Genomic DNA, 18,849 nt, shown 5'->3' with positions numbered 1-18,849 from the left:
TGTCAGCATTCTGTCTTTATTGAAGCAATACTGGATTGGACTGGGCTCTGGATTGGACTGGGCTCTGGATTGGACTGGGCTCTGGATTGGACTGGGCTCTGGATTGGACTGGGCTCTGGATTGGACTGGGCTCTGGATTGGACTGGGCTCTGGATTGGACTGGGCTCTGGATTGGACTGGACTCTGGATTGGACTGGACTCTGGATTGGACTGGACTCTGGACAGGGCACCTTCAAGATGTCATTATTTTTACCAGGAGAATCAGTGAGAGTTTGAGAACAGGTTCTGCAAGTTTCACAAATCTCCAAGACTAGTCTCATACTTTCCCAACTGCAGGTGGATGCAAAGATTTTCCAATAGTGTTAGGGTTAGACTCCAGTTGCTAATAAGTACCTGTCCACTGGAGGCCTGGTAGCCAGTGGATTACAGCGACAGTGATGGCAACTTGCAAACTGGGATGGGTTTGTACAGTCTGCTCTGCCTCCTAAAGTTAGATTTTGGAGCATAACCACAGCACATTCAGCAAACTGACACTGACATCTTTCAATGAGGTTTGGAATGTTTTCTAAATGCCTTTTGGCTTGCACATGGTGATCAAGAGGATCTGTCGCCACACACTCTCCTTTCATGTGATATCAAGGCTTCAGTTATGCAGCAACAAGTGAAACTGAACGGCATTCCTCTTGTTTATTTGTAATAAATTCTCTCCCCTCCACCTCGAGTTAGATTCCACAACTGATGGTGAAGAGGTCAGAAAATACTGAAAGCTGCGCTAGTCTTGCTCTGTAACAGAAATATGGTCAGCTGAGAGGTTTTAACCTAGAAAGGATCACATTAATCAGGACTCAACAGTAAATTGGATAACTGACATAGAAATGCATTTAAAATATCATGTTTTACAGTAATAAGCAGATGAAGATAACATTGTGAGTTCAATACAGTTTTCACTCTACTTGGTACAATATTTCCACAAATGTACTCATTTTAAAGCCTTGAAGAACAAGGTTGCTAGGAAAGTCAAAATGAGATACAGACATTCCTTCCGGCCCTCTCATTCATTCTCTCTGCCAGAATAGCTTTTATTTAAGCCGAATGACAGACATATTAATTGGTCTGTGAAATAACAAGAAGAAATCCACTGGTATCTGTTACAAATCATTGCACCAAATGGAAAATCTACAGCTCATTCAAGCCCATGTGGAGTGCAACAGAAATTCAACAGGCAAATAAACTAGCTGATTATTAAAAATTGTTTATCACTGACTAAAGTATTTCACATATTTTGTGGAATAGCAATTGCGAAAAATTGTGCTGATGGCAATATAATTCCATTTCTCTTTGCCAATCTCTGCTGAGTTAGTGTCAAAAAGAGTTTATTCAGCTCAATCTGGGGAAAGCAGCTGAAGAGACATTTATAACCTTGAGTTTGATCTTTAATTCAGGTTATTGCACAGGTATGGTTTCCTTCAAGGAGATTCTGGGTCTGTTATATTTTCAGCCCACTGATTCCAGTAACCAGTCTAAAATGTCAAACTCAGTGTTACAAAGACTAAATTAATTTGGTTACTGTGTCGGATTTAGTACAAACATGGGTGTAAGTTAAAAGTTTCTGTACAGCCATAAAGCTCAAAAGTTAAAATTGGGAATTAACCTTTAGGGACCAACTGGACTCTTCTCATCCCTATTTTTTCACATAGATGGTGCTGTACAATAATTAACAGACAATACCACCTGGAGGTACCAACATCAGGAGGTACTTTATAAATTAAGCTGTAGATAAACCTCATTTATCATCACGTTAGACTCAAAGAATGATTTACAACTCAAAAAAAAAGGCTACTCGGCCCATCAAGTACGTGCCTGGCAGCCGCCCATTCAATCCCATTCCTCTGCTGAATCCCTGTCAACTGAGCACAAGCGCTCAGCTCATTTCCCTCTGACACTGTTTCCCCTTCCACCACCCTCGTGAGCAGCAGGTTCCATAAATCTGTGTCTGCTAGTCTTTGTACTGTAAACAAATGGTAACATACCCTAACAAACCTGTCACAATCTTGTACACTCAGTCAAAACTCCCCTCAACAGTCTTTGCTCTAAGGAGACCAGCCCCAACTTCTCCAACCTAATCTCGTAAGCAGCATCTTAAATAATGAGGCAGAATGATTAATGAAGCAAATTCATTAATCATTCTGGCTAATGAAAGCTAAAGGCTGCAGAGTAAAAACTATTGTGTAAGATAGAAATTAGAACAAGAAACAGAAAATGTTGAAAATATTCAGCCTGTCATGCAGCATCTGTGGAGATTTAATTAAAATAAATGTTTCAGGGGATGACCTTTCAACGACCTCAAATGTTTAATCTTTTCCTCAGATTCTGCTGGACCAGCTGAGTGTTTTTTTTAATATTTTCTGGTTTAGGCAGTGGAACTTGCAGATGGAGAGGAATGTTAACTTAATCTGGAAACATAAAACTCCTTCAAATACTTGATGAAATTTTCCAAAATAATCGCTGTCTGGTGGACATTTTTATAAAAGTTAAATCGATATTGGAGGCTTATTTCTTTATAACATGGATTAGTTTCCCTCAGCCAGCAGTCTGCAATTAATTGATTTCAACCAAAACAGTAAAACTGATCACTATAAAATTGACTCGTTTGAGCTTGCCATTCCCTCTACAACAGTCCGTGACTGTAAGCACTCCAGGCAGATACTGTAAACTACATTTTTGTTTGTTTTGACATATCTTTGAATATGTAGCAGAACTGTTGTGTTCAGTCAAGCTGTGCATTCTGTACATAATTAACAACTGGATGGTGGAATAAAATAGTGTTTCTTTACAGCTGGATGGGATGTGCTGGGACAGTATTTGTTGGTTTGTTTTGTAAGTAGCTTTTCAAAATTACAGAACATTTGGATGTATAGAAGTCAGAAAAATCAAATTGTCCATCACAAGAACTTATTAAAAATATGTAGAAAGGAATCCACAAAAATCACAAACCATTTTTACAAGGTGAGAGTGGCTGTTGCGACACAATCCACACACATTTTCTGTACGGGGTGTTTAGTGAAGATGATTACCAGAATTCTGCCGTCTCGGCTGCCATGGAATCGGAGCGAGTGAGGGGCGAACAACGGAAATGTCTGTTGACCTCAGGCAGGAATTTCCAGTCTCACTTGAGCGAAGCAGTAAGATCTCACATCGCTGACTCCGAGTAAATCCTTACTGCATTATTAGTGAATGTGGGTCTTGCTCAAATGTAATAAATTTTATTGTCTAATTGTATCTACTGGACATTTTAATTATAATTAAAGAGGCACAGTAGATTCAGAAAGAGAAAATCAAGTGCATTTTGCTTCATTTCATTGACTATGTTTTCTACCTTCTCCCGTTTCAGTCTATTCCCGCCTTGCCACTCCAGTCAAATTAGTTTGCTTGGAGATTCTTGCAATTTAATTTTGACATTTCTTTCATTTGGTTTGAGCCTGTTTCCAGGTTATTGTGATGAGTTATTAATGCAGCATTGCATTTTTTTAGTGTGTGTTTTCTATTACAACATCATCAACACATTTCAACTGCACCCAGAATGATAAACATCCTGAAAAGAACCATCTTTAGCAAAAGGGAGAGGTGCTCGGAAAGATTTTAAGGCATTTAATTCTTCTTCCTTTACCAATGGCTACTAAACATTTTTTCTGGTTTGTACTATTTTCCCCACAGTAATAAATTCTAACTATTAATCTTCCAGCTATATTCCATTATGAGGGGTCATTGCTTTAGATTATCTGTAGTTAATGTTCTTCTGTTTTGAGTGGCTGATTCCACACTTTTGCAATATCACACAGATGATTGTGTTGATGGGTTCTTGGTCATTTTATTTGGTGAAACTGTCAGTGATCCTAGTCACACACCTATTCCTGGCAGTGACTGGCAGGGGTAAAGTTGGCGTGGGGAGAGAGAGAGAGAGACTGCTGTCATTTGGATCTGCAGCTTTTAGCAAAGTGATCCCACATTATTCTAAAGGTGCAACAATAAGTCCTCCCACCGTTACTGAACATCCTTCTGTTCACCTCCAAAACTGTGCTGCTCCCCTCCAGGATTGTCTGTTTGATCTCTTGGGGCTGCTTATTTGAAATGCACATTTCTAAAGCAGATTGTGAAGTCAGATCTTTCTGTTTCTGTCGGTTTTCAGAGTTCATCATTTTCTACAGTCCCCACCAACCAACCTCTAGTAAATTTGTCACTAAAAACTTAGAAGTCTATAAAACAATGAGGGGCACAGACCAGCTAGATAGTCAATACCTTTTCCTAAAGGTAGGGGAGTCTAAACCTAGGGGGCACAGGTTTAAGATGAGACGGAAGAGATACAGAAGGGTCCAGAGGGGCAATTTTTTCACATGGAGGGTGGTGAGTATCTGGAACAAGCTGCCAGAGGTAGTAGTAGAGGCGGGTACAATTTTGTCTTTTAAAAAGCATTTAGACAGTTACATGGGTACGATGGGTATAGAGGGATATGGGCCAAATGCAGGCAATTCAGACTAGTTTAGGGGTTTTAACAAAAGGGTGGCATGGACAAGGGGCCTGTTTCCATGCTGTAAACCTCTATGACCCCAACTGTACATTTCTCTGCTCAATTGATTCAAACGTGTTTGGATTTGGAGAATGGAATACGTGGCATTCTAAAATCATGGTTTTAAACAGGGAACATATTTCTTTGAATTTCTGTGAGATAATTACAGAATCTTTATGTTTTTCCAAATAAATTTAAACAATCAAAACTTTGACCCACTGTGGGAGCTGCCAAGTACTGCAGAGTTTAAGCTTGGAGCTTTTGGGGTTTTCTTTGGACATCACAGATGATGATCAGTTTCTGCTGGAATCTGTCCCAATTGGTCCGTCACACAGTCATTAAAGACAGGTTGGGTCAATATTTCAAATTCCTGTGCCACACTGCCAACTCTTGGCACCATGTAGTTCTGCCTACTGTTAAACCAATTACTGCACAATGAATCCTCAACTAATGAAAGATTTATTAACTAAACATAAACATTCATTAACACATTGACTCTGCCCCAGATCCCAGATAATCCTATCAAGCTCCAATCTCATGATGACCCAGGTGACCACGTCATCATATGATCATGTGACAACCCAGATTACATAAATTATTTATATTATGGAATACAAAGTAAGATTTCAAAATTTGTTGATACTGAATTTTGAAGTGCAGCAAACAGCAAGGATGATGTGCCACAGTGGTTAGCACCGCTGCCTCACGCACTGAGTTTGCAAATTCTGTCTATGAGTTTCATCTGGGTGTTCCAAATTCCTCCCACACTTGATAGGTGTGCAGGTTAGATGGATTAGCCATGGTAAATTGCCTGTTAGTGTCCAAAGATGTGTAGGTTAGACGAATTAGACATGATAAGTGTGTAGGGTTACTGGGATAGAAAGGGCCTGGGTAGGATACTTTGTCAGAGAATCAGTGTAGATTCAAAAGCCTGAATGGCCTCCTTCTGTAGTTGGGATTCTGTGGTTCTACGACACCTTTGTTGAACCATAGAACCCCGACAGTGCAGAAGGCGATGGTGGTATTATCGCTAGACAATTAATCCAGAAACTCAGTCAATGTTCTGAGGTCCCGGGTTTGAATCCCTCCATGGCAAGACGGTGGAATGTGAATTCAATAAAAAAATCTGAAATTAAGAATCTACTGATGACCATGAAATCATTGTCGATTGCTGGAAAAATCCATCTGGTTCACTAATGTCCTTTAGGGAAGGAAATCTGTCATCCTCGCCTGGTCTGGCCTACATGTGACTCCAGAGCTTCAGCAATATGGTTGACTCTCAACTGGTCCCCAAGGGCAACTAGGGATGGGCAATAAATACTGGCCAGCCAGTGACACCCATGTCCCACAAATGAATTTTAAAAAATCGCCTGCAACAGGACTTGGATAAGCTAGCAGAATGGGCAGACATGTGGCACAGACAATTTAACACAGAGAAACAAGAGGTGATATATTTTGGCCAAAGGGTTGGGGAAGGCAGTAAAACTGAATGTCACCGTTCTAAAGAATGCGCAGGAACAGAGGGACTTGGGCTTCATGTGCATAAATAGAACATGTTGAGAGAGGAATAAGCAAAGCGTCTCAGACCTTAGGTTTTATTAATGTAGGTAGAAGTACAAAACAAGGAAATTTATAATGGAGAACAAAAAATGACTGACTCAATACAAATTTTAGAAACAAAGAAACTGAAACATAGAAAAACTACAGCACAATATAGGCCCTTCAGCTCACAAAGTTGTGTTGAGCACGTCCCTACTTATTTTGGTGGGAAGGGAGGACACAAATAACATTAAAAATGTTGGGGAACACAGGGTTTAGTAAGAGGGAGGAAATGAAGTAAATCAGTAGAGAAATGGTACTAGGGAGATTGTTGGGATTTATAGAATCATAGAAATCCCACAGTGCAGAAGGCCATTCGGCCCATCGAGTCTGCACCGACCACAGTCCCACTCAGGCCCCATTCCCAAAACCCCACATATTTAACCTGCTAGTCCCTCTGATACTAGGGGCAATTTACCATAGCCAATCCACCAAACCCGGACATCTTTGGACTATGGCAGGAAACCAGAGCACCCGGAGACATGCAGACATGGGGAGAATGTACAAACTCCACTCAGACAGTGATCCAGCCAGGAATCAAACCCAGGATTGAAGGCTAATAAACCCCCAGGGCCTGATAATTGACTACCCAGAGTCCGGAAATAGGTGGGAAAGCAGGCAGTGAAGAGGATATAAAGATTTTACAGATGGATATAGATAGGCCAAGAGAATGGGCCAAAATTTGGCAGATGGCATTTGATGTGGATAAGTGTGAAGTTATCCATTTTGGCAGAAAAAACAGAAAGGCAAATTATTACCTAAATGGAAAGCAGATTCAAAATGCATCAGGGCAGAAGGATCTGGGTGTTTGTGTTCATGAATCGCAGAAAGTTGGTGTGCAGGTGCAGCACGTAACAAAATAAGCAAATGGGATGCTGGCAGAAGGACTGGAATACAACAGTAGAGAACTGCTGTTGTAATTGTTTAGGGTGTTGGTGAGACCACATCTGGAGTACTGGGTCCAGTTTTGGTCTCCTTATTTGAGGAAGGATGTGGTGGCTTTGGAAACAGTTCCGAGGAGGTTCACCAGATTGATTCTCAGGATGAAAGGGTTGATGTATAAAGAGGGATTAAATTCTATCAAGATAGATAAGTCGCCAGGACCGGATGGGATGTACCTCAGGTTCTTGTGGGAGGTGAGGGAAGAGATTGCAGAGCCCCTGGCGATGATCGTTGCATCGTCGATGCAGAAGGGAGAGGTTCCGGAGGATTGGAGGATTGCGAATTTGGTTCCTATTTTCAAGAAAAGGAACAGGGATAGCCCGGGAAATTAATGACTGGTGAGTCTGACCTCAGTGGTTGGTAAGTTGATGGACAGGATACTGAGGGGCAGGATTTATGAACATTTAGAGAAGTTTAGTATGATCAAAAGTAGTCAGCACGGCTTTGTCAAGGGCAGATCGTGCCTTATGAGCCTAGTTGAGTTCTTTGAAAATGTGATTAAACACATTGATAAGAACATAAGAACATAAGAAATAGGAGTAGGCCAACTAGCCCTTCGAGCCTGCCCCGCCATTCAATAAGATCATGGCTGATCTGTCGTGGCTCAGTTCCACATTCCCGCCCTCTCCCCATAACCCTTAATCCCCTCTCTCATCAAAAACATGAAGGAAGAGCGGTGGATGTGGTTTATATGGACTTCAGCAAGGCGTTTGATAAGGTCCCCCATGCAAGACTTATTGAGAAAGTGAGAGGGCATGGGATCTAAGGCGCTGTTGCCTTGTGGATCCAGAACTGGCTTGCCTACTCAAGGCAGAGAGTGGTTGTGGACGGGTCTTCTTCTGAATGGAGGTCAGCCACCAGTGGAGTGCCCCGGGGATCTGTTCTAGGACCCTTGCTGTTTGTCATTTTCATAAATGACCTGGATGAGGAAGTGGAGGGATGGGTTAGTAAGTTTGCCGACGACACGAAGGTTGGTGGTGTTGTGGATAGTTTCGAGGGATGTCAGAAGTTGCAGCGAGACATTGATAGGATGCAAGATTGGGCGGAGAAGTGGCAGATGGACTTCAACCCAGATAAATGTGTAGTGGTCCATTTTGGCAGGACCAATGGGATGAAGGAGTATAGAGGAGTGTAGCGGATCAGAGGGACCTTGGGGTCTGGGTCCGCAGGACTCTTAAATCAGTCTCGCAGGTGGACGATGTGGTCAAGAAGGCATATGGTGTACTGGCCTTCATTAATCGAGGGATTGAGTTTAGGAGTCGGGAGATAATGCTGCAACTTTGTAAGACCCTTGTCAGACCCCACTTGGAGTACTGTGCTCAGTTCAGGTCACCTCACTACAAGGAGGATGTGGAAGATATTGAAAGGATGCAGAGGAGATTTACAAGGATGTTGCCTGGATTGGGAGGCATGCCTTATGAAGATAGGTTGGGGGAGCTCGGTCTCTTCTCCCTGGAGAGACGAAGGTTGAGAGGCGACCTGATAGAGGTTTATAAAATGTTGAGAGGAATAGATAGGGTGGATTCTCGGAGGCTATTTCCCAGGGCTGAAATGGTCGCTATGAGAGGACACAGGTTTAAGGTGCTGGGGAGTAGGTACAGAGGAGATGTCGGGGGTAAGTTTTTCACTCGGAGGGTGGTGGGTGAGTGGAATCGGCTGCCGTCGGTGGTGGTAGAGGTGAACTCGTTGGGGTCTTTTAAGAGACTTCTGGATGAGTACATGGGATTTAATGGGATTGAGGATTATAGATAGGCCTGGTAGGTATGGATATGATGGGCCTGTTTGTGCTGTAGTGTTCTATGTTCTATAAACAGTTTGGGCTTATACTCGCTGGAGTTTAGAAGGATCAGAGGGGATCTGATCAAAGCGTGTAAAATTTTAAAAGGGATTGATAAAGTAAATGTAGACCAAATGTTTCATCTTACGGGGCAATCTCAAACAAGAGGTGACAGGTATAGGTTGAGAGGCGGTAGATTTAAATCTGAGATGAGGAGGAACTACTTTTTGAAGAGGGTGGTGAATTCTGGAACTCGCTGCCCCGTAGTGCAGTGGAGTCTGAATTGTTGAATTGTTTCAATAGAGAAAGAGACAGATTTCTAATAAAAAGGGAAAGAGGGATATGGGAACAGGTAGGGAGGTGGATTTAAGACCAGGGAGAGATCAGCCATGATCTTATTGAATGGCGGGGCAGGCTCGAAGGACTAGATGGCCTACTCCTGCTCCTATTTCTTATGTTCTTAATAGCTGTCCTCTAATCTGTAGTAACTGCTTGAGTCTATAGAACCTTGGAGATGACCACCATTGCATCCACTATTTCTCAGGCCACTTCCTTAAGTATATGAACATAGGAATTAGGAGCGGGTGTTGACAAATTCAGGCCTGCTCTGTCATTCAATCAGATCATGGCTGATCTGAAGTGGATCAGTTCCACATTCCCGCCCTCTCCCCATAACCCTTAATTCCCCTGTCTATCAGAAACCTATCTACCCTTAACTTAAATATATTTAGCGAGGCAGCCTCCACCATCTCAATGGGCAGAGAATTCCAGAGATTCACCACCCTTTGAGTGAAGAAGTTCCTCCTCAACTCTGATCTAAACTGCCCCCCCACCCCCTTATCTTGAGGCTGTGCCCTCTAGTCCTGCTGTCCTTTCTAAGCGGGAAGAATCTCTCTACCTCTACCCTATCCATCCCTTTCATTATCTTATACGTCTCTATAAGATCCCCCCTCATCCTTCTAAACTCCGAGTACAGACCCAGTCTATTCAGTCTCTCTTCATAGACCAACCCCCTCATCTCTGGTAACAGCCTAGTGAACCTCCTCTGCACTCCCTCCAAGGCCAATATATCCTTGCGCAAGTGCGGCGACCAAAACTGCACACAGTACTCCAGCTGCGGCCTCATCAGTGCCCTGTATAGTTGCAGCAAGAATTCCCTGCTTTTATATTCTATCCCCCTCGCTGTAAGGTAACATAACATTAACATCCCCCTTGCTGTAATGTAATGTAACATAAACATCCCCTTCGCTGTAATGTACTGTAACATTAACATCCCCTTCGCTGTAATGTAACATTAACATCCCCTTTGCGGTAATGTAACATTAACATCCCCTTCGCTGTAATGTAATGTAACATTAACATCCCCCTCGCTGTAATGTAATGTAACATTAACATCCCCTTCGCTGTAATGTAACATTAACATCCCCTTCGCTGTAATGTAACATTAACATCCCCTTCGCTGTAATGGAATGTAACTTTAACATCCCCCTTGCTGTAATGTAATGTAACGTAACATTAACATCCCCTTCGCTGTAATGTAATGTAACATTAACATCCCCTTTGCTGTAATGTAATGTAACATTAACATCCCCCTCGCTGTAATGTAATGTAACATTAACATCCCCTTTGCTGTAATGTAATGTAACATTAACATCCCCTTTGCTGTAATGTAATGTAACATTAACATCCCCCTCGCTGTAATGTAATGTAACATTAACATCCCCTTTGCTGTAATGTAATGTAACATTAACATCCCCCTTGCTGTAATGTAATGTAACATTAACATCCCCTTCGCTGTAATGTAATGTAACATTAACATCCCCTTCGCTGTAATGTAATGTAACATTAACATCCCCCTCGCTGTAATGTAATGTAACATTAACATCCCCTTTGCTGTAATGTAATGTAACATTAACATCCCCCTTGCTGTAATGTAATGTAACATTAACATCCCCTTCGCTGTAATGTAATGTAACATTAACATCCCCCTCGCTGTAATGTAACATTAACATCCCCTTTGCTGTAATGTAATGTAACATTAACATCCCCCTCGCTGTAATGTAATGTAACATTAACATCCCCTTTGCTGTAATGTAATGTAACATTAACATCCCCCTTGCTGTAATGTAATGTAACATTAACATCCCCTTCGCTGTAATGTAATGTAACATTAACATCCCCTTCGCTGTAATGTAATGTAACATTAACATCCCCCTCGCTGTAATGGAATGTAACTTTAACATCCCCCTTGCTGTAATGTAATGCAACGTAATATTAACATCCCCTTCGCTGTAATGTAATGTAACATTAACATCCCCTTCGCTGTAATGTAATGTAACATTAACATCCCCCTCGCTGTAATGTAATCCCATTATTTAAAAAGGGAGAACAAAGAACAAACAAAATTACAGGCCCTTCGGCCCTCCAAGCCTGCACTGACCATGCTGCCCGACTCATTGTTCCCTGGAGTGAGTTGAGCGGGGTAGCGGTTTGTGACTGGTGCAGTAAGGTAAGCGATTGAGTATATTTTTACTTTTTCGCAGGTTTTTTCTTTTTGCGAGTAGTTTAACTTTAAAGTGGAAGTAAGTTGCGGGGTGAGCTGGGAAGGGCGTGCAAGATATAAAAGGAAGGCTGCACTACACAGCGGGCGGTGTCGGGAGCGGGGAGCAGAGTGAGAGGGAGCAGAGTGAGAGGGAGCAGAGTGAGAGGGAGCAGAGTGAGAGGGAGCAGAGTGAGAGGGAGCAGAGTGAGAGGGAGCAGAGTGAGAGGGAGCAGAGTGAGAGGGAGCAGAGTGAAGGCTGAAAGGGCTTTGGCCCAACGGGCTTCGGCAAAAACAGGCAAAGGCAGGGCAGGTTGTGTTTTTGGTTCTTCCAAAACTATAAAGGAAAGGGTAAGTGTGAGTGAGAGGCCAGTTTGCTCCTTTCGGTGCCAGATGTGGGAGTTCCTGGAGACAATTTCTCTCCTGGAAGTCCACATCTGTGCCAGGTGCTGGAACTGCAGCTCCTGAGGGACCGTGTTAGGGAGCTGGAGCTGCGGCTCGATGATCTCAGTTTAGTCAGGGAGAATGAGAAATTAATAGAGAGAACAGTTATAGGCCGGTAGTCACACCGGGGCCTCGGGAGGGAGACACGTGGGTCACGGTTAGGGAGGGTAAAAGTCAGAAGGGTGGCGTACCAGAGAATACCCCAGTGGCTGTCTCCCGTTATAGTAAGGACTGGGCGACAGATGGGAGAGGGGAGGGGAGTGAGCATTCAGTGGAGAGATCCTCTGTGGTTGTCCCCCTCCAAAGTAGGTATATTGTTTTGGATTCTGTGGAGGGAGATGACCCTCCAGGGGTAGGCCATGAGGACCAGATTGCCTGCGAGGAGACAGGCTCTGTGGCCTGGAATGGAAAGAAGGGGAATAGGTACAGAAGGATAGAGTGGGTGAATGCACAGCTAGACCAATGGTGCAAGAGGGAAGGCTTTAGATTCCTCGGGGGGCATTGGGACCATTTCTGGGGGAGTTGGAACCTGGAGAAGTTGGACAGGTTACACTTGAACAAGAAGAGGACCAACATTCTCGCTGACAAGTTTGCTAGTGTTTTTGGGGTGGATTTAAACTAATTTGGCAGTGTATAGGGTCCTGGCAAATCGTTCCAAGGATGCAGAAACTGGGATGGATTTGCAATTAAAATGCCAGCGAGTCTGAAAGGTAGAGGGTGCAGAAGGTGAATAAGAAAGTGAATCTAGCAAGGTTAAATGGAATATATTTTAATGCAAGCAGCCTGACAGATGAGCCAAGGGCACAGATAGACAAGTGGGAATATATCATAGCCATGACTGCCAAGACATGGCTGAATGATGGGCAGGACTGACAGCTCCACATTCCTGGTTATGGGATATTTCAGATGAGATAGAGAGGGAGGTAAAAGTGTGGGTGGGGAGAGAGAGAAGAGGAGGGGGTTTCAATATTGATCAAGGAATTCATTTTAGCAGTGAGGGCGGATGGGATCCTGGAAGGATCATTAAATAAGACCATCTGGGTAGAAGTAAAAAAAAGGCATGTGTTACTATAGGCCCCCAATCAGAGAGAGATAGAGGATCAAATATGTAATTACTTCTCTGAGAAAGCAGCCCACTTGATCAGCATCTCTTACACAAACATTCGCTCCCTCCACTGACACTCAGTAGCAGCTGTGCGCCATCTACAAGATGCACTGCAGGAACTCACCAAGGTTCTTCAGATGGCACCTTCCAAACACATGACAGCTACCATCAAAAGGACAAAGACAGCAGATACCTGGAAACATCAACATTTGCAAGTTCTCCTCCAAATCACTCACCATCCTGAATGACTTGGAAATATATCACAATTCCTTCACATCCCAGCACTCCCTCCCTAAACAGCACTTAGAGGTATCCCTACACCACATGGACTGCAGCAGTAGTCAGCTCACCACCACCTTCTTATGGACAATTAGGGGATGGGCAATAAATGTTGATCTAGCCAGTTTCACATTCCATGAATGAATAAAAATCCTGAAAAAGACATGTGGAACTTTACCTTTTGGCTGATTACCAACTCTCAGCCCTCCCTAGTCCCAAAGGGAAATCATCCAATCATCCTGCAGAAATGTTCCTCAGACTCCACATAGGATTTCAACCAATTCCCAGGAGGTTTCACTGACAGGAAAATTAGTTTTTTTAAATTTTGTAACATCACTGTCATATTCTCAAACTGGGAAACAAGCTTGTGGGGCTGTGCTCTGTTCAATTGGATTAGAGACCGAAAGACTGCAAAGGTCAAGTGTAAGAAGAGTGAAGGATGATGGTTTGATAGAGATGAACAGAGGAAACCAGGGAAACTTCAATAATAATTTACATAAAACAAAATACTAAGTGGCCTTAAGTTAGTTGGCTGTATTTCAAAGAGGAACAAATAAAGTTGGAAGATTGTAAATAAGTTTTAAAATATAGTAATCACAAAATTAAAAAAAAGGTAATCAATTATGGGAAAAGAGAGCTTCTAAAGGAGTGTAGGAAATAACAGAAGGCAAGTTCAAAGGGGTAAACACATTTAAGAAAACATTGTAGACTGTGTGCACACGCCCGTGTGTGTGTGCACGTGCAGTTATTGGTGCGATCACAAAGATGACAGAATGTGGATGAAGCCAGTCTTGGAGAACCATCTGCTGTCATATTCAGAGAAATCCTGGAGCAGCAGGGTATGAGTGGGAAAGTCAACTGGAATTTTATAGATGGGAAAATCTATAAGGACTCTTGCCATTTAAAATGGGGTCTACTCTGAGTTATTTAAAAGGAAGGTCTGTTCCAAAAAGTTTAAAAAGTATGTTAATTACATCAAGACATTCTTGTTTAATGCGCAATTTAAAAAAAATTCTTTACTTAATAGATGTTTAAGCTGAATATAAACTCATCACAAATGGGGAGAAACTGCTTCATGATTTCAGGAAACCTTCTCAAAAAAATACAAATTGCAAAACTGTTGTGGTAGCTGGTTCAAGTTTCCTTTTGGGTTTTGGACAGCTTGGCACTCACCATCTGCTGCGCCAGAACAAAATATTATTTTCAGAATTATTTATTCTTCCTTTCCAAATCTATGTTACATTTATTTCTAGACATTCACATCGTGCTGCTTGAAAGTTTACAATAACTTAATCTCTAATAATCCCTTTAAAATTCTGTTCCACAAGTCAGCCACCTTCTGAAAAAAGTAAAACTTCCACACATGCAACCTAATCCCCCGCTTAGATCACCTGCATGTATGATCTCATGTTCTCATAGATCCATAGAAATTCTATAGTGCAGAAAGAGACTATTCAGCCTATCAGGTCTGCACCGACAGAGTATCTTACCCAGGCTGTCTCCCCTACCCTATTCCCATAAACCTACACATTTATCCATGGCTAATCCATTTAAGCCACGGATCTTAGGATACTAAGGGGCAATTTAGCATGGCCAATCCACCTGCACATCTATGGACGGTGGGAGGAAACCCATGCAGACATGGAGAAAATATGCAAACACCACTCAGACAGTCATCCAAGGTCAGAATTGAACCTGGGTCTTTGGCGCTGTGAGGCAGCAGTGCTAACCACTGTGCTGCCTATAACCTAACTACTTCTAAATAATAGCTGGATTACAAACCCTTCATTGCTTTGTATGATACAGCATCAAGTTGTGGAAAGTTTTTATACATAGAGGGTGGTAAGTGCCTGGAATGTGCTGCCAGAGGAGGTGGTAGCAGCGATTACAGTATCAATGTTTAAGAGGCATCTTGACAGATACATGAATAGGCAGGGAATAGAGAGACACGGACTGCATAGAGGCAAAAGGTCTTTAGAAAGGTTTCCTGAGTCGGTGCAGGCTTGGTGGGCTGAGGAGCCTGTTCCTCTGTTGTTCTTTGTTCTCTTTGTTAAGTCTACCTTCATAGCTCAGTGACCTCACATTAGGGACAATCCTTGTCATCCTCTCACTACCTTCTGGAAACATAATGTCCTGATTGAGGTAAAACTAGGCATAATACTGCAAATAAAGGCAATCCCTGATAAAATATTATCTTGTGGTCCCTGTTTTGCAATGTGGTATCGTCCCATGACTGCCTTTGCTGCAGCCTTTTCTCACTAAATCTTAAGAATAGAGCCAATGACCACACTAAAATCTTTCTCTGACTCATTTGCATTCAATCTTCATCCCCTACCTAAAGATATTCTGGGAGCATCTCCAGCGCAGCCCTCTAAGAACATAAGAAATAGGAGCAGGAGTAGGCCATCTAGCCCCTCGAGCCTGCCCCGCCATTCAATAAGATCATGGCTGATCTGAAGTGGATCAGTTCCACTTTCCCGCCTTCTCCCCATAACCCTTAATTCCCTTGCCTACCAAAAACCTATCTACCCGTGGCTTAAATATATTTAGTGAGGTAGCCTCCACCACTTCAACGGGCAGAGAATTCCAGAGATTCACCACCCTTTGAGTGAAGAAGTTCCTCCTCAACTCCGTTCTAAACTGCTCTCCCCTTATCTTGAGGCTGTGCCCTCTAGTCCTGCTGTCCTTTCTAAGCGGGAAGAATCTCTCTACCTCTACCCTATCCATCCCTTTCATTATCTTATACGTCTCTATAAGCTCTCCCCTCATCCTTCTAAACTCCAACGAGTACAGACCCAGTCTATTTAGTCTCTCTTCATAGTCCAACCCCCTCATCTCCGGTATCAGCCTAGTGAGCCTCCTCTGCACTCCCTCCAAGGCCAAAATATCCTTGTGCAAGTGCGGCGACCAAAACTGCACACAGTACTCCAGCTGCGGCCTCACCAGTGCCTTGTACAGTTGCAGCAAGACCTCTCTGCTTTTATATTCTATCCCCGTTGCTATAAAGGCCAGCATCCCATTCGCCTTCTTGATCACCTGCTGCACCTGCAGACTGGGTTTTTGCGACTCATGCACAAGGACCCCCAGGTCCCTCTGCACCGTAGCATGCTGCAGCTTTTCGCCCTTTAAACAGTAATCCCTCCTACTATTATTCCTGCCTAAGTGGATAACCTCACACTTGCCAGCATTGTACTCCATCTGTACTCTGATGCACAATAAATAACTGCCTTATCAACAGGGCCAAAATCCCAAAAATTAATGATTAAATAGCCTGGTTCATGTGATCGGGACATTTAAAAGTACATCGCAATGAATGAATCACTCTTAAAATACAATTACTTCTTTGTTAACAAATATGATGGTCAAACGGTGGACAGTTGGTTCAAACGATTGAAGTACAATCCCCAAACTGTAATCACTTATACCAAGTACTGATTTGCCACATCTGGAGGTCTAATAACTGGTGCACAATATAGTTACAGCTTCAATATAACTAAACTGGAGACTGGTAAAAGGGAGAGACTCAAAACTGAAAGCTAAAATAAACTGACTACAAGTGAAAATAAAAGCAACCTTTAATACCTTTAGACACATTTCATTTTTCCATGGACATTTTTATGCATTAAGTTGTCTTTTGTATAAATCCAAGACTCACCAAGTCTAAACTCAACAGAAAGGATGAGAAACCCAACAGCAAACTTGAATGTGTCACAGTGGATGGGGAAGGGAGGAGGAAGACATGGTCATTTCTTCTTGGAGATGCAGCAAATACTCAACTTTTCATCTGTGGTTCTGCAAAGTCCACGTCTTGCCACCATTCTCAGTGGTCAATCTCGTTTCTGACAGTGGGGATGACAAATCAAAGCTCCCTCTTCCTGCTGGGATTGTACACCTGCCAAGCAGGATACGAATTACTCAATTCCAAATACCATTGTTCATTTGGGCACGTCAGTTTTTTACCCACTTGCGTTTTCTTTCCTTATTCTGTTTTCTTCCTTTATTCATTTTCATCTGTTTCTGCTGTACCTGGAAAGCATCTTTCTCCAGGGAATCTTGCTTTCTTTTGGCACTAAAGAGTAAATAAAAAGTTTGTATGACAACGTGCTTCTCATTAGCAAACGTGATGCCACTGTTTAAAAAAGGAGGTAGACAAAAGGTGGGTAACTACAGGCTGGTTAACTTCTAAGATGCGAAAAATGCTTGAATCTGTCATCAAGGAAGAAATAGCAAGACATCTGGATATAAATTGTCCCATTGGGAAGATGCAGCATGGGTTCATGAAAGGCAGGTCCTGTTTAACTAATTTACTGGAATTCTTTGAGGAATTGAGCACAGTGGACATGTGACATGTGCTCAAAGTGGATGTGGATATGGAGTAACAGAATTCCCAGTAAGAAGTCTCACAACACCAGGTTAAAGTCCAACAGGTTTACTGGGTAGCACGAGCTTTCAGAGTGTTGCTCCTTCATCAGGTGCCCACCCCAGTCCATTGCCAGCATCTCCACATCTGGATTTCCAGAAGGTATTTGACAAAGCGCTACACAAAAGACTGCTGCATAAGATAAAGGTGCACAGTGTTACTGGTAATGTATTAGCATGGATAAGGATTGGTTAACTAACAGGAAGCAAAGAGTGAGGGTAAATAAATGGGTGTTTTTCTGGTTGGCGATCAGTGACTAGTGATGTGCCTCAGGGGTCAGTGTTGGGACTGCAAATGTTTACAATTTACATCAATGATTTGGAGTTGGGGACCAAGTGTAGTGTGTCAAAATTCATAGACAACACTAAGATGGGTGGAACAGCAAAGTGTGCAGAGGATGCTGAAAGTCTGCAAAGGGATATAGATAATGAGAACATAAGAAATAGGAGCAGGAGTAGGCCATCTAGCCCTTCGAGCCTGCCCAGCCATTCAATAAGATCATGGCTGATCTGAAGTGGATCAGTTCCACTCTCCCGCTTTCTCCCCATAACCCTTAATTCCCCTGTCTATCAGAAACCTATCTACCCGTGTCTTAAATATATTTAGCGAGGCAGCCTCCACCACATCAACGGGCAGAGAATTCCAGAGATTCACCACCCTTTGAGTGAAGAAGCTCCTCCTCAACTCCGATCTAAGTGAGATAATTTAAGTGAGTGGGCGAGGGTCTGGCAGATGGAGTACAATGTTGGTAAATGTGAGGTCATCCACTTTGGTAGGAATAACAGCAAAATGGGCTATTATTTAAATAGTAAAAAATTGCAGCATGCTGCTGTGCAGAGGGACCTGGGTGTCCTTGTGCAAGAATCGCAAGGAGTTGGTTTGCAGGTGCAACAGGTAATTAAGGCGGCAAATGAAATTTTGTCCTTCATTGCTAGAGGGATGGAGGTTAAAAAAACAAGGTTATGTTGCAGCTGTATAAGGTGCTGGTGAGGCCACACCTGGAATACTGTGTACAGTTTTGGTCTCCTTACTTGAGAAAGGATAAACTGGCACTGGAGGGGGTGCAGAGGAGATTCACTAGGTTGATTCCGGAGTTGAGGGGGTTGGCTTATGAGGAGAGACAGAGAGAGTGAAGCAGTTGAGGCTACCTTATTGAATGGCAAGGATAGATATATTTTTG

The 18,849-nt window shown here is 42.8% G+C and overlaps 1 protein-coding gene across 1 annotated transcript in view; it reads right to left on the bottom strand.

Annotated features, from left to right (window-relative positions):
* Nucleotides 1–16,806: 16,806 nt before the first annotated feature.
* The window catches only part of nat10 (N-acetyltransferase 10), a 178,120-nt gene continuing 176,077 nt past the window's right edge, over nt 16,807–18,849 (bottom strand). Inside the window, exon 29 of the mRNA XM_080189838.1 lies at nt 16,807–17,318. Within this exon, the coding sequence (XP_080045964.1) occupies nt 17,198–17,318 (121 nt within the window). The 3' untranslated portion in view covers nt 16,807–17,197. The remainder of the gene's footprint in view (nt 17,319–18,849) is intronic.

This window comes from Carcharhinus amblyrhynchos, chromosome 6, assembly GCF_965287045.1.
Source record: "Carcharhinus amblyrhynchos chromosome 6, sCarAmb.v2.hapA, whole genome shotgun sequence".
NCBI lineage: Eukaryota > Metazoa > Chordata > Chondrichthyes > Carcharhiniformes > Carcharhinidae > Carcharhinus > Carcharhinus amblyrhynchos.
The sequence above is the reverse complement of the archived record's forward strand: the minus strand, read 5'-3'. Positions and strand labels throughout refer to the sequence as shown.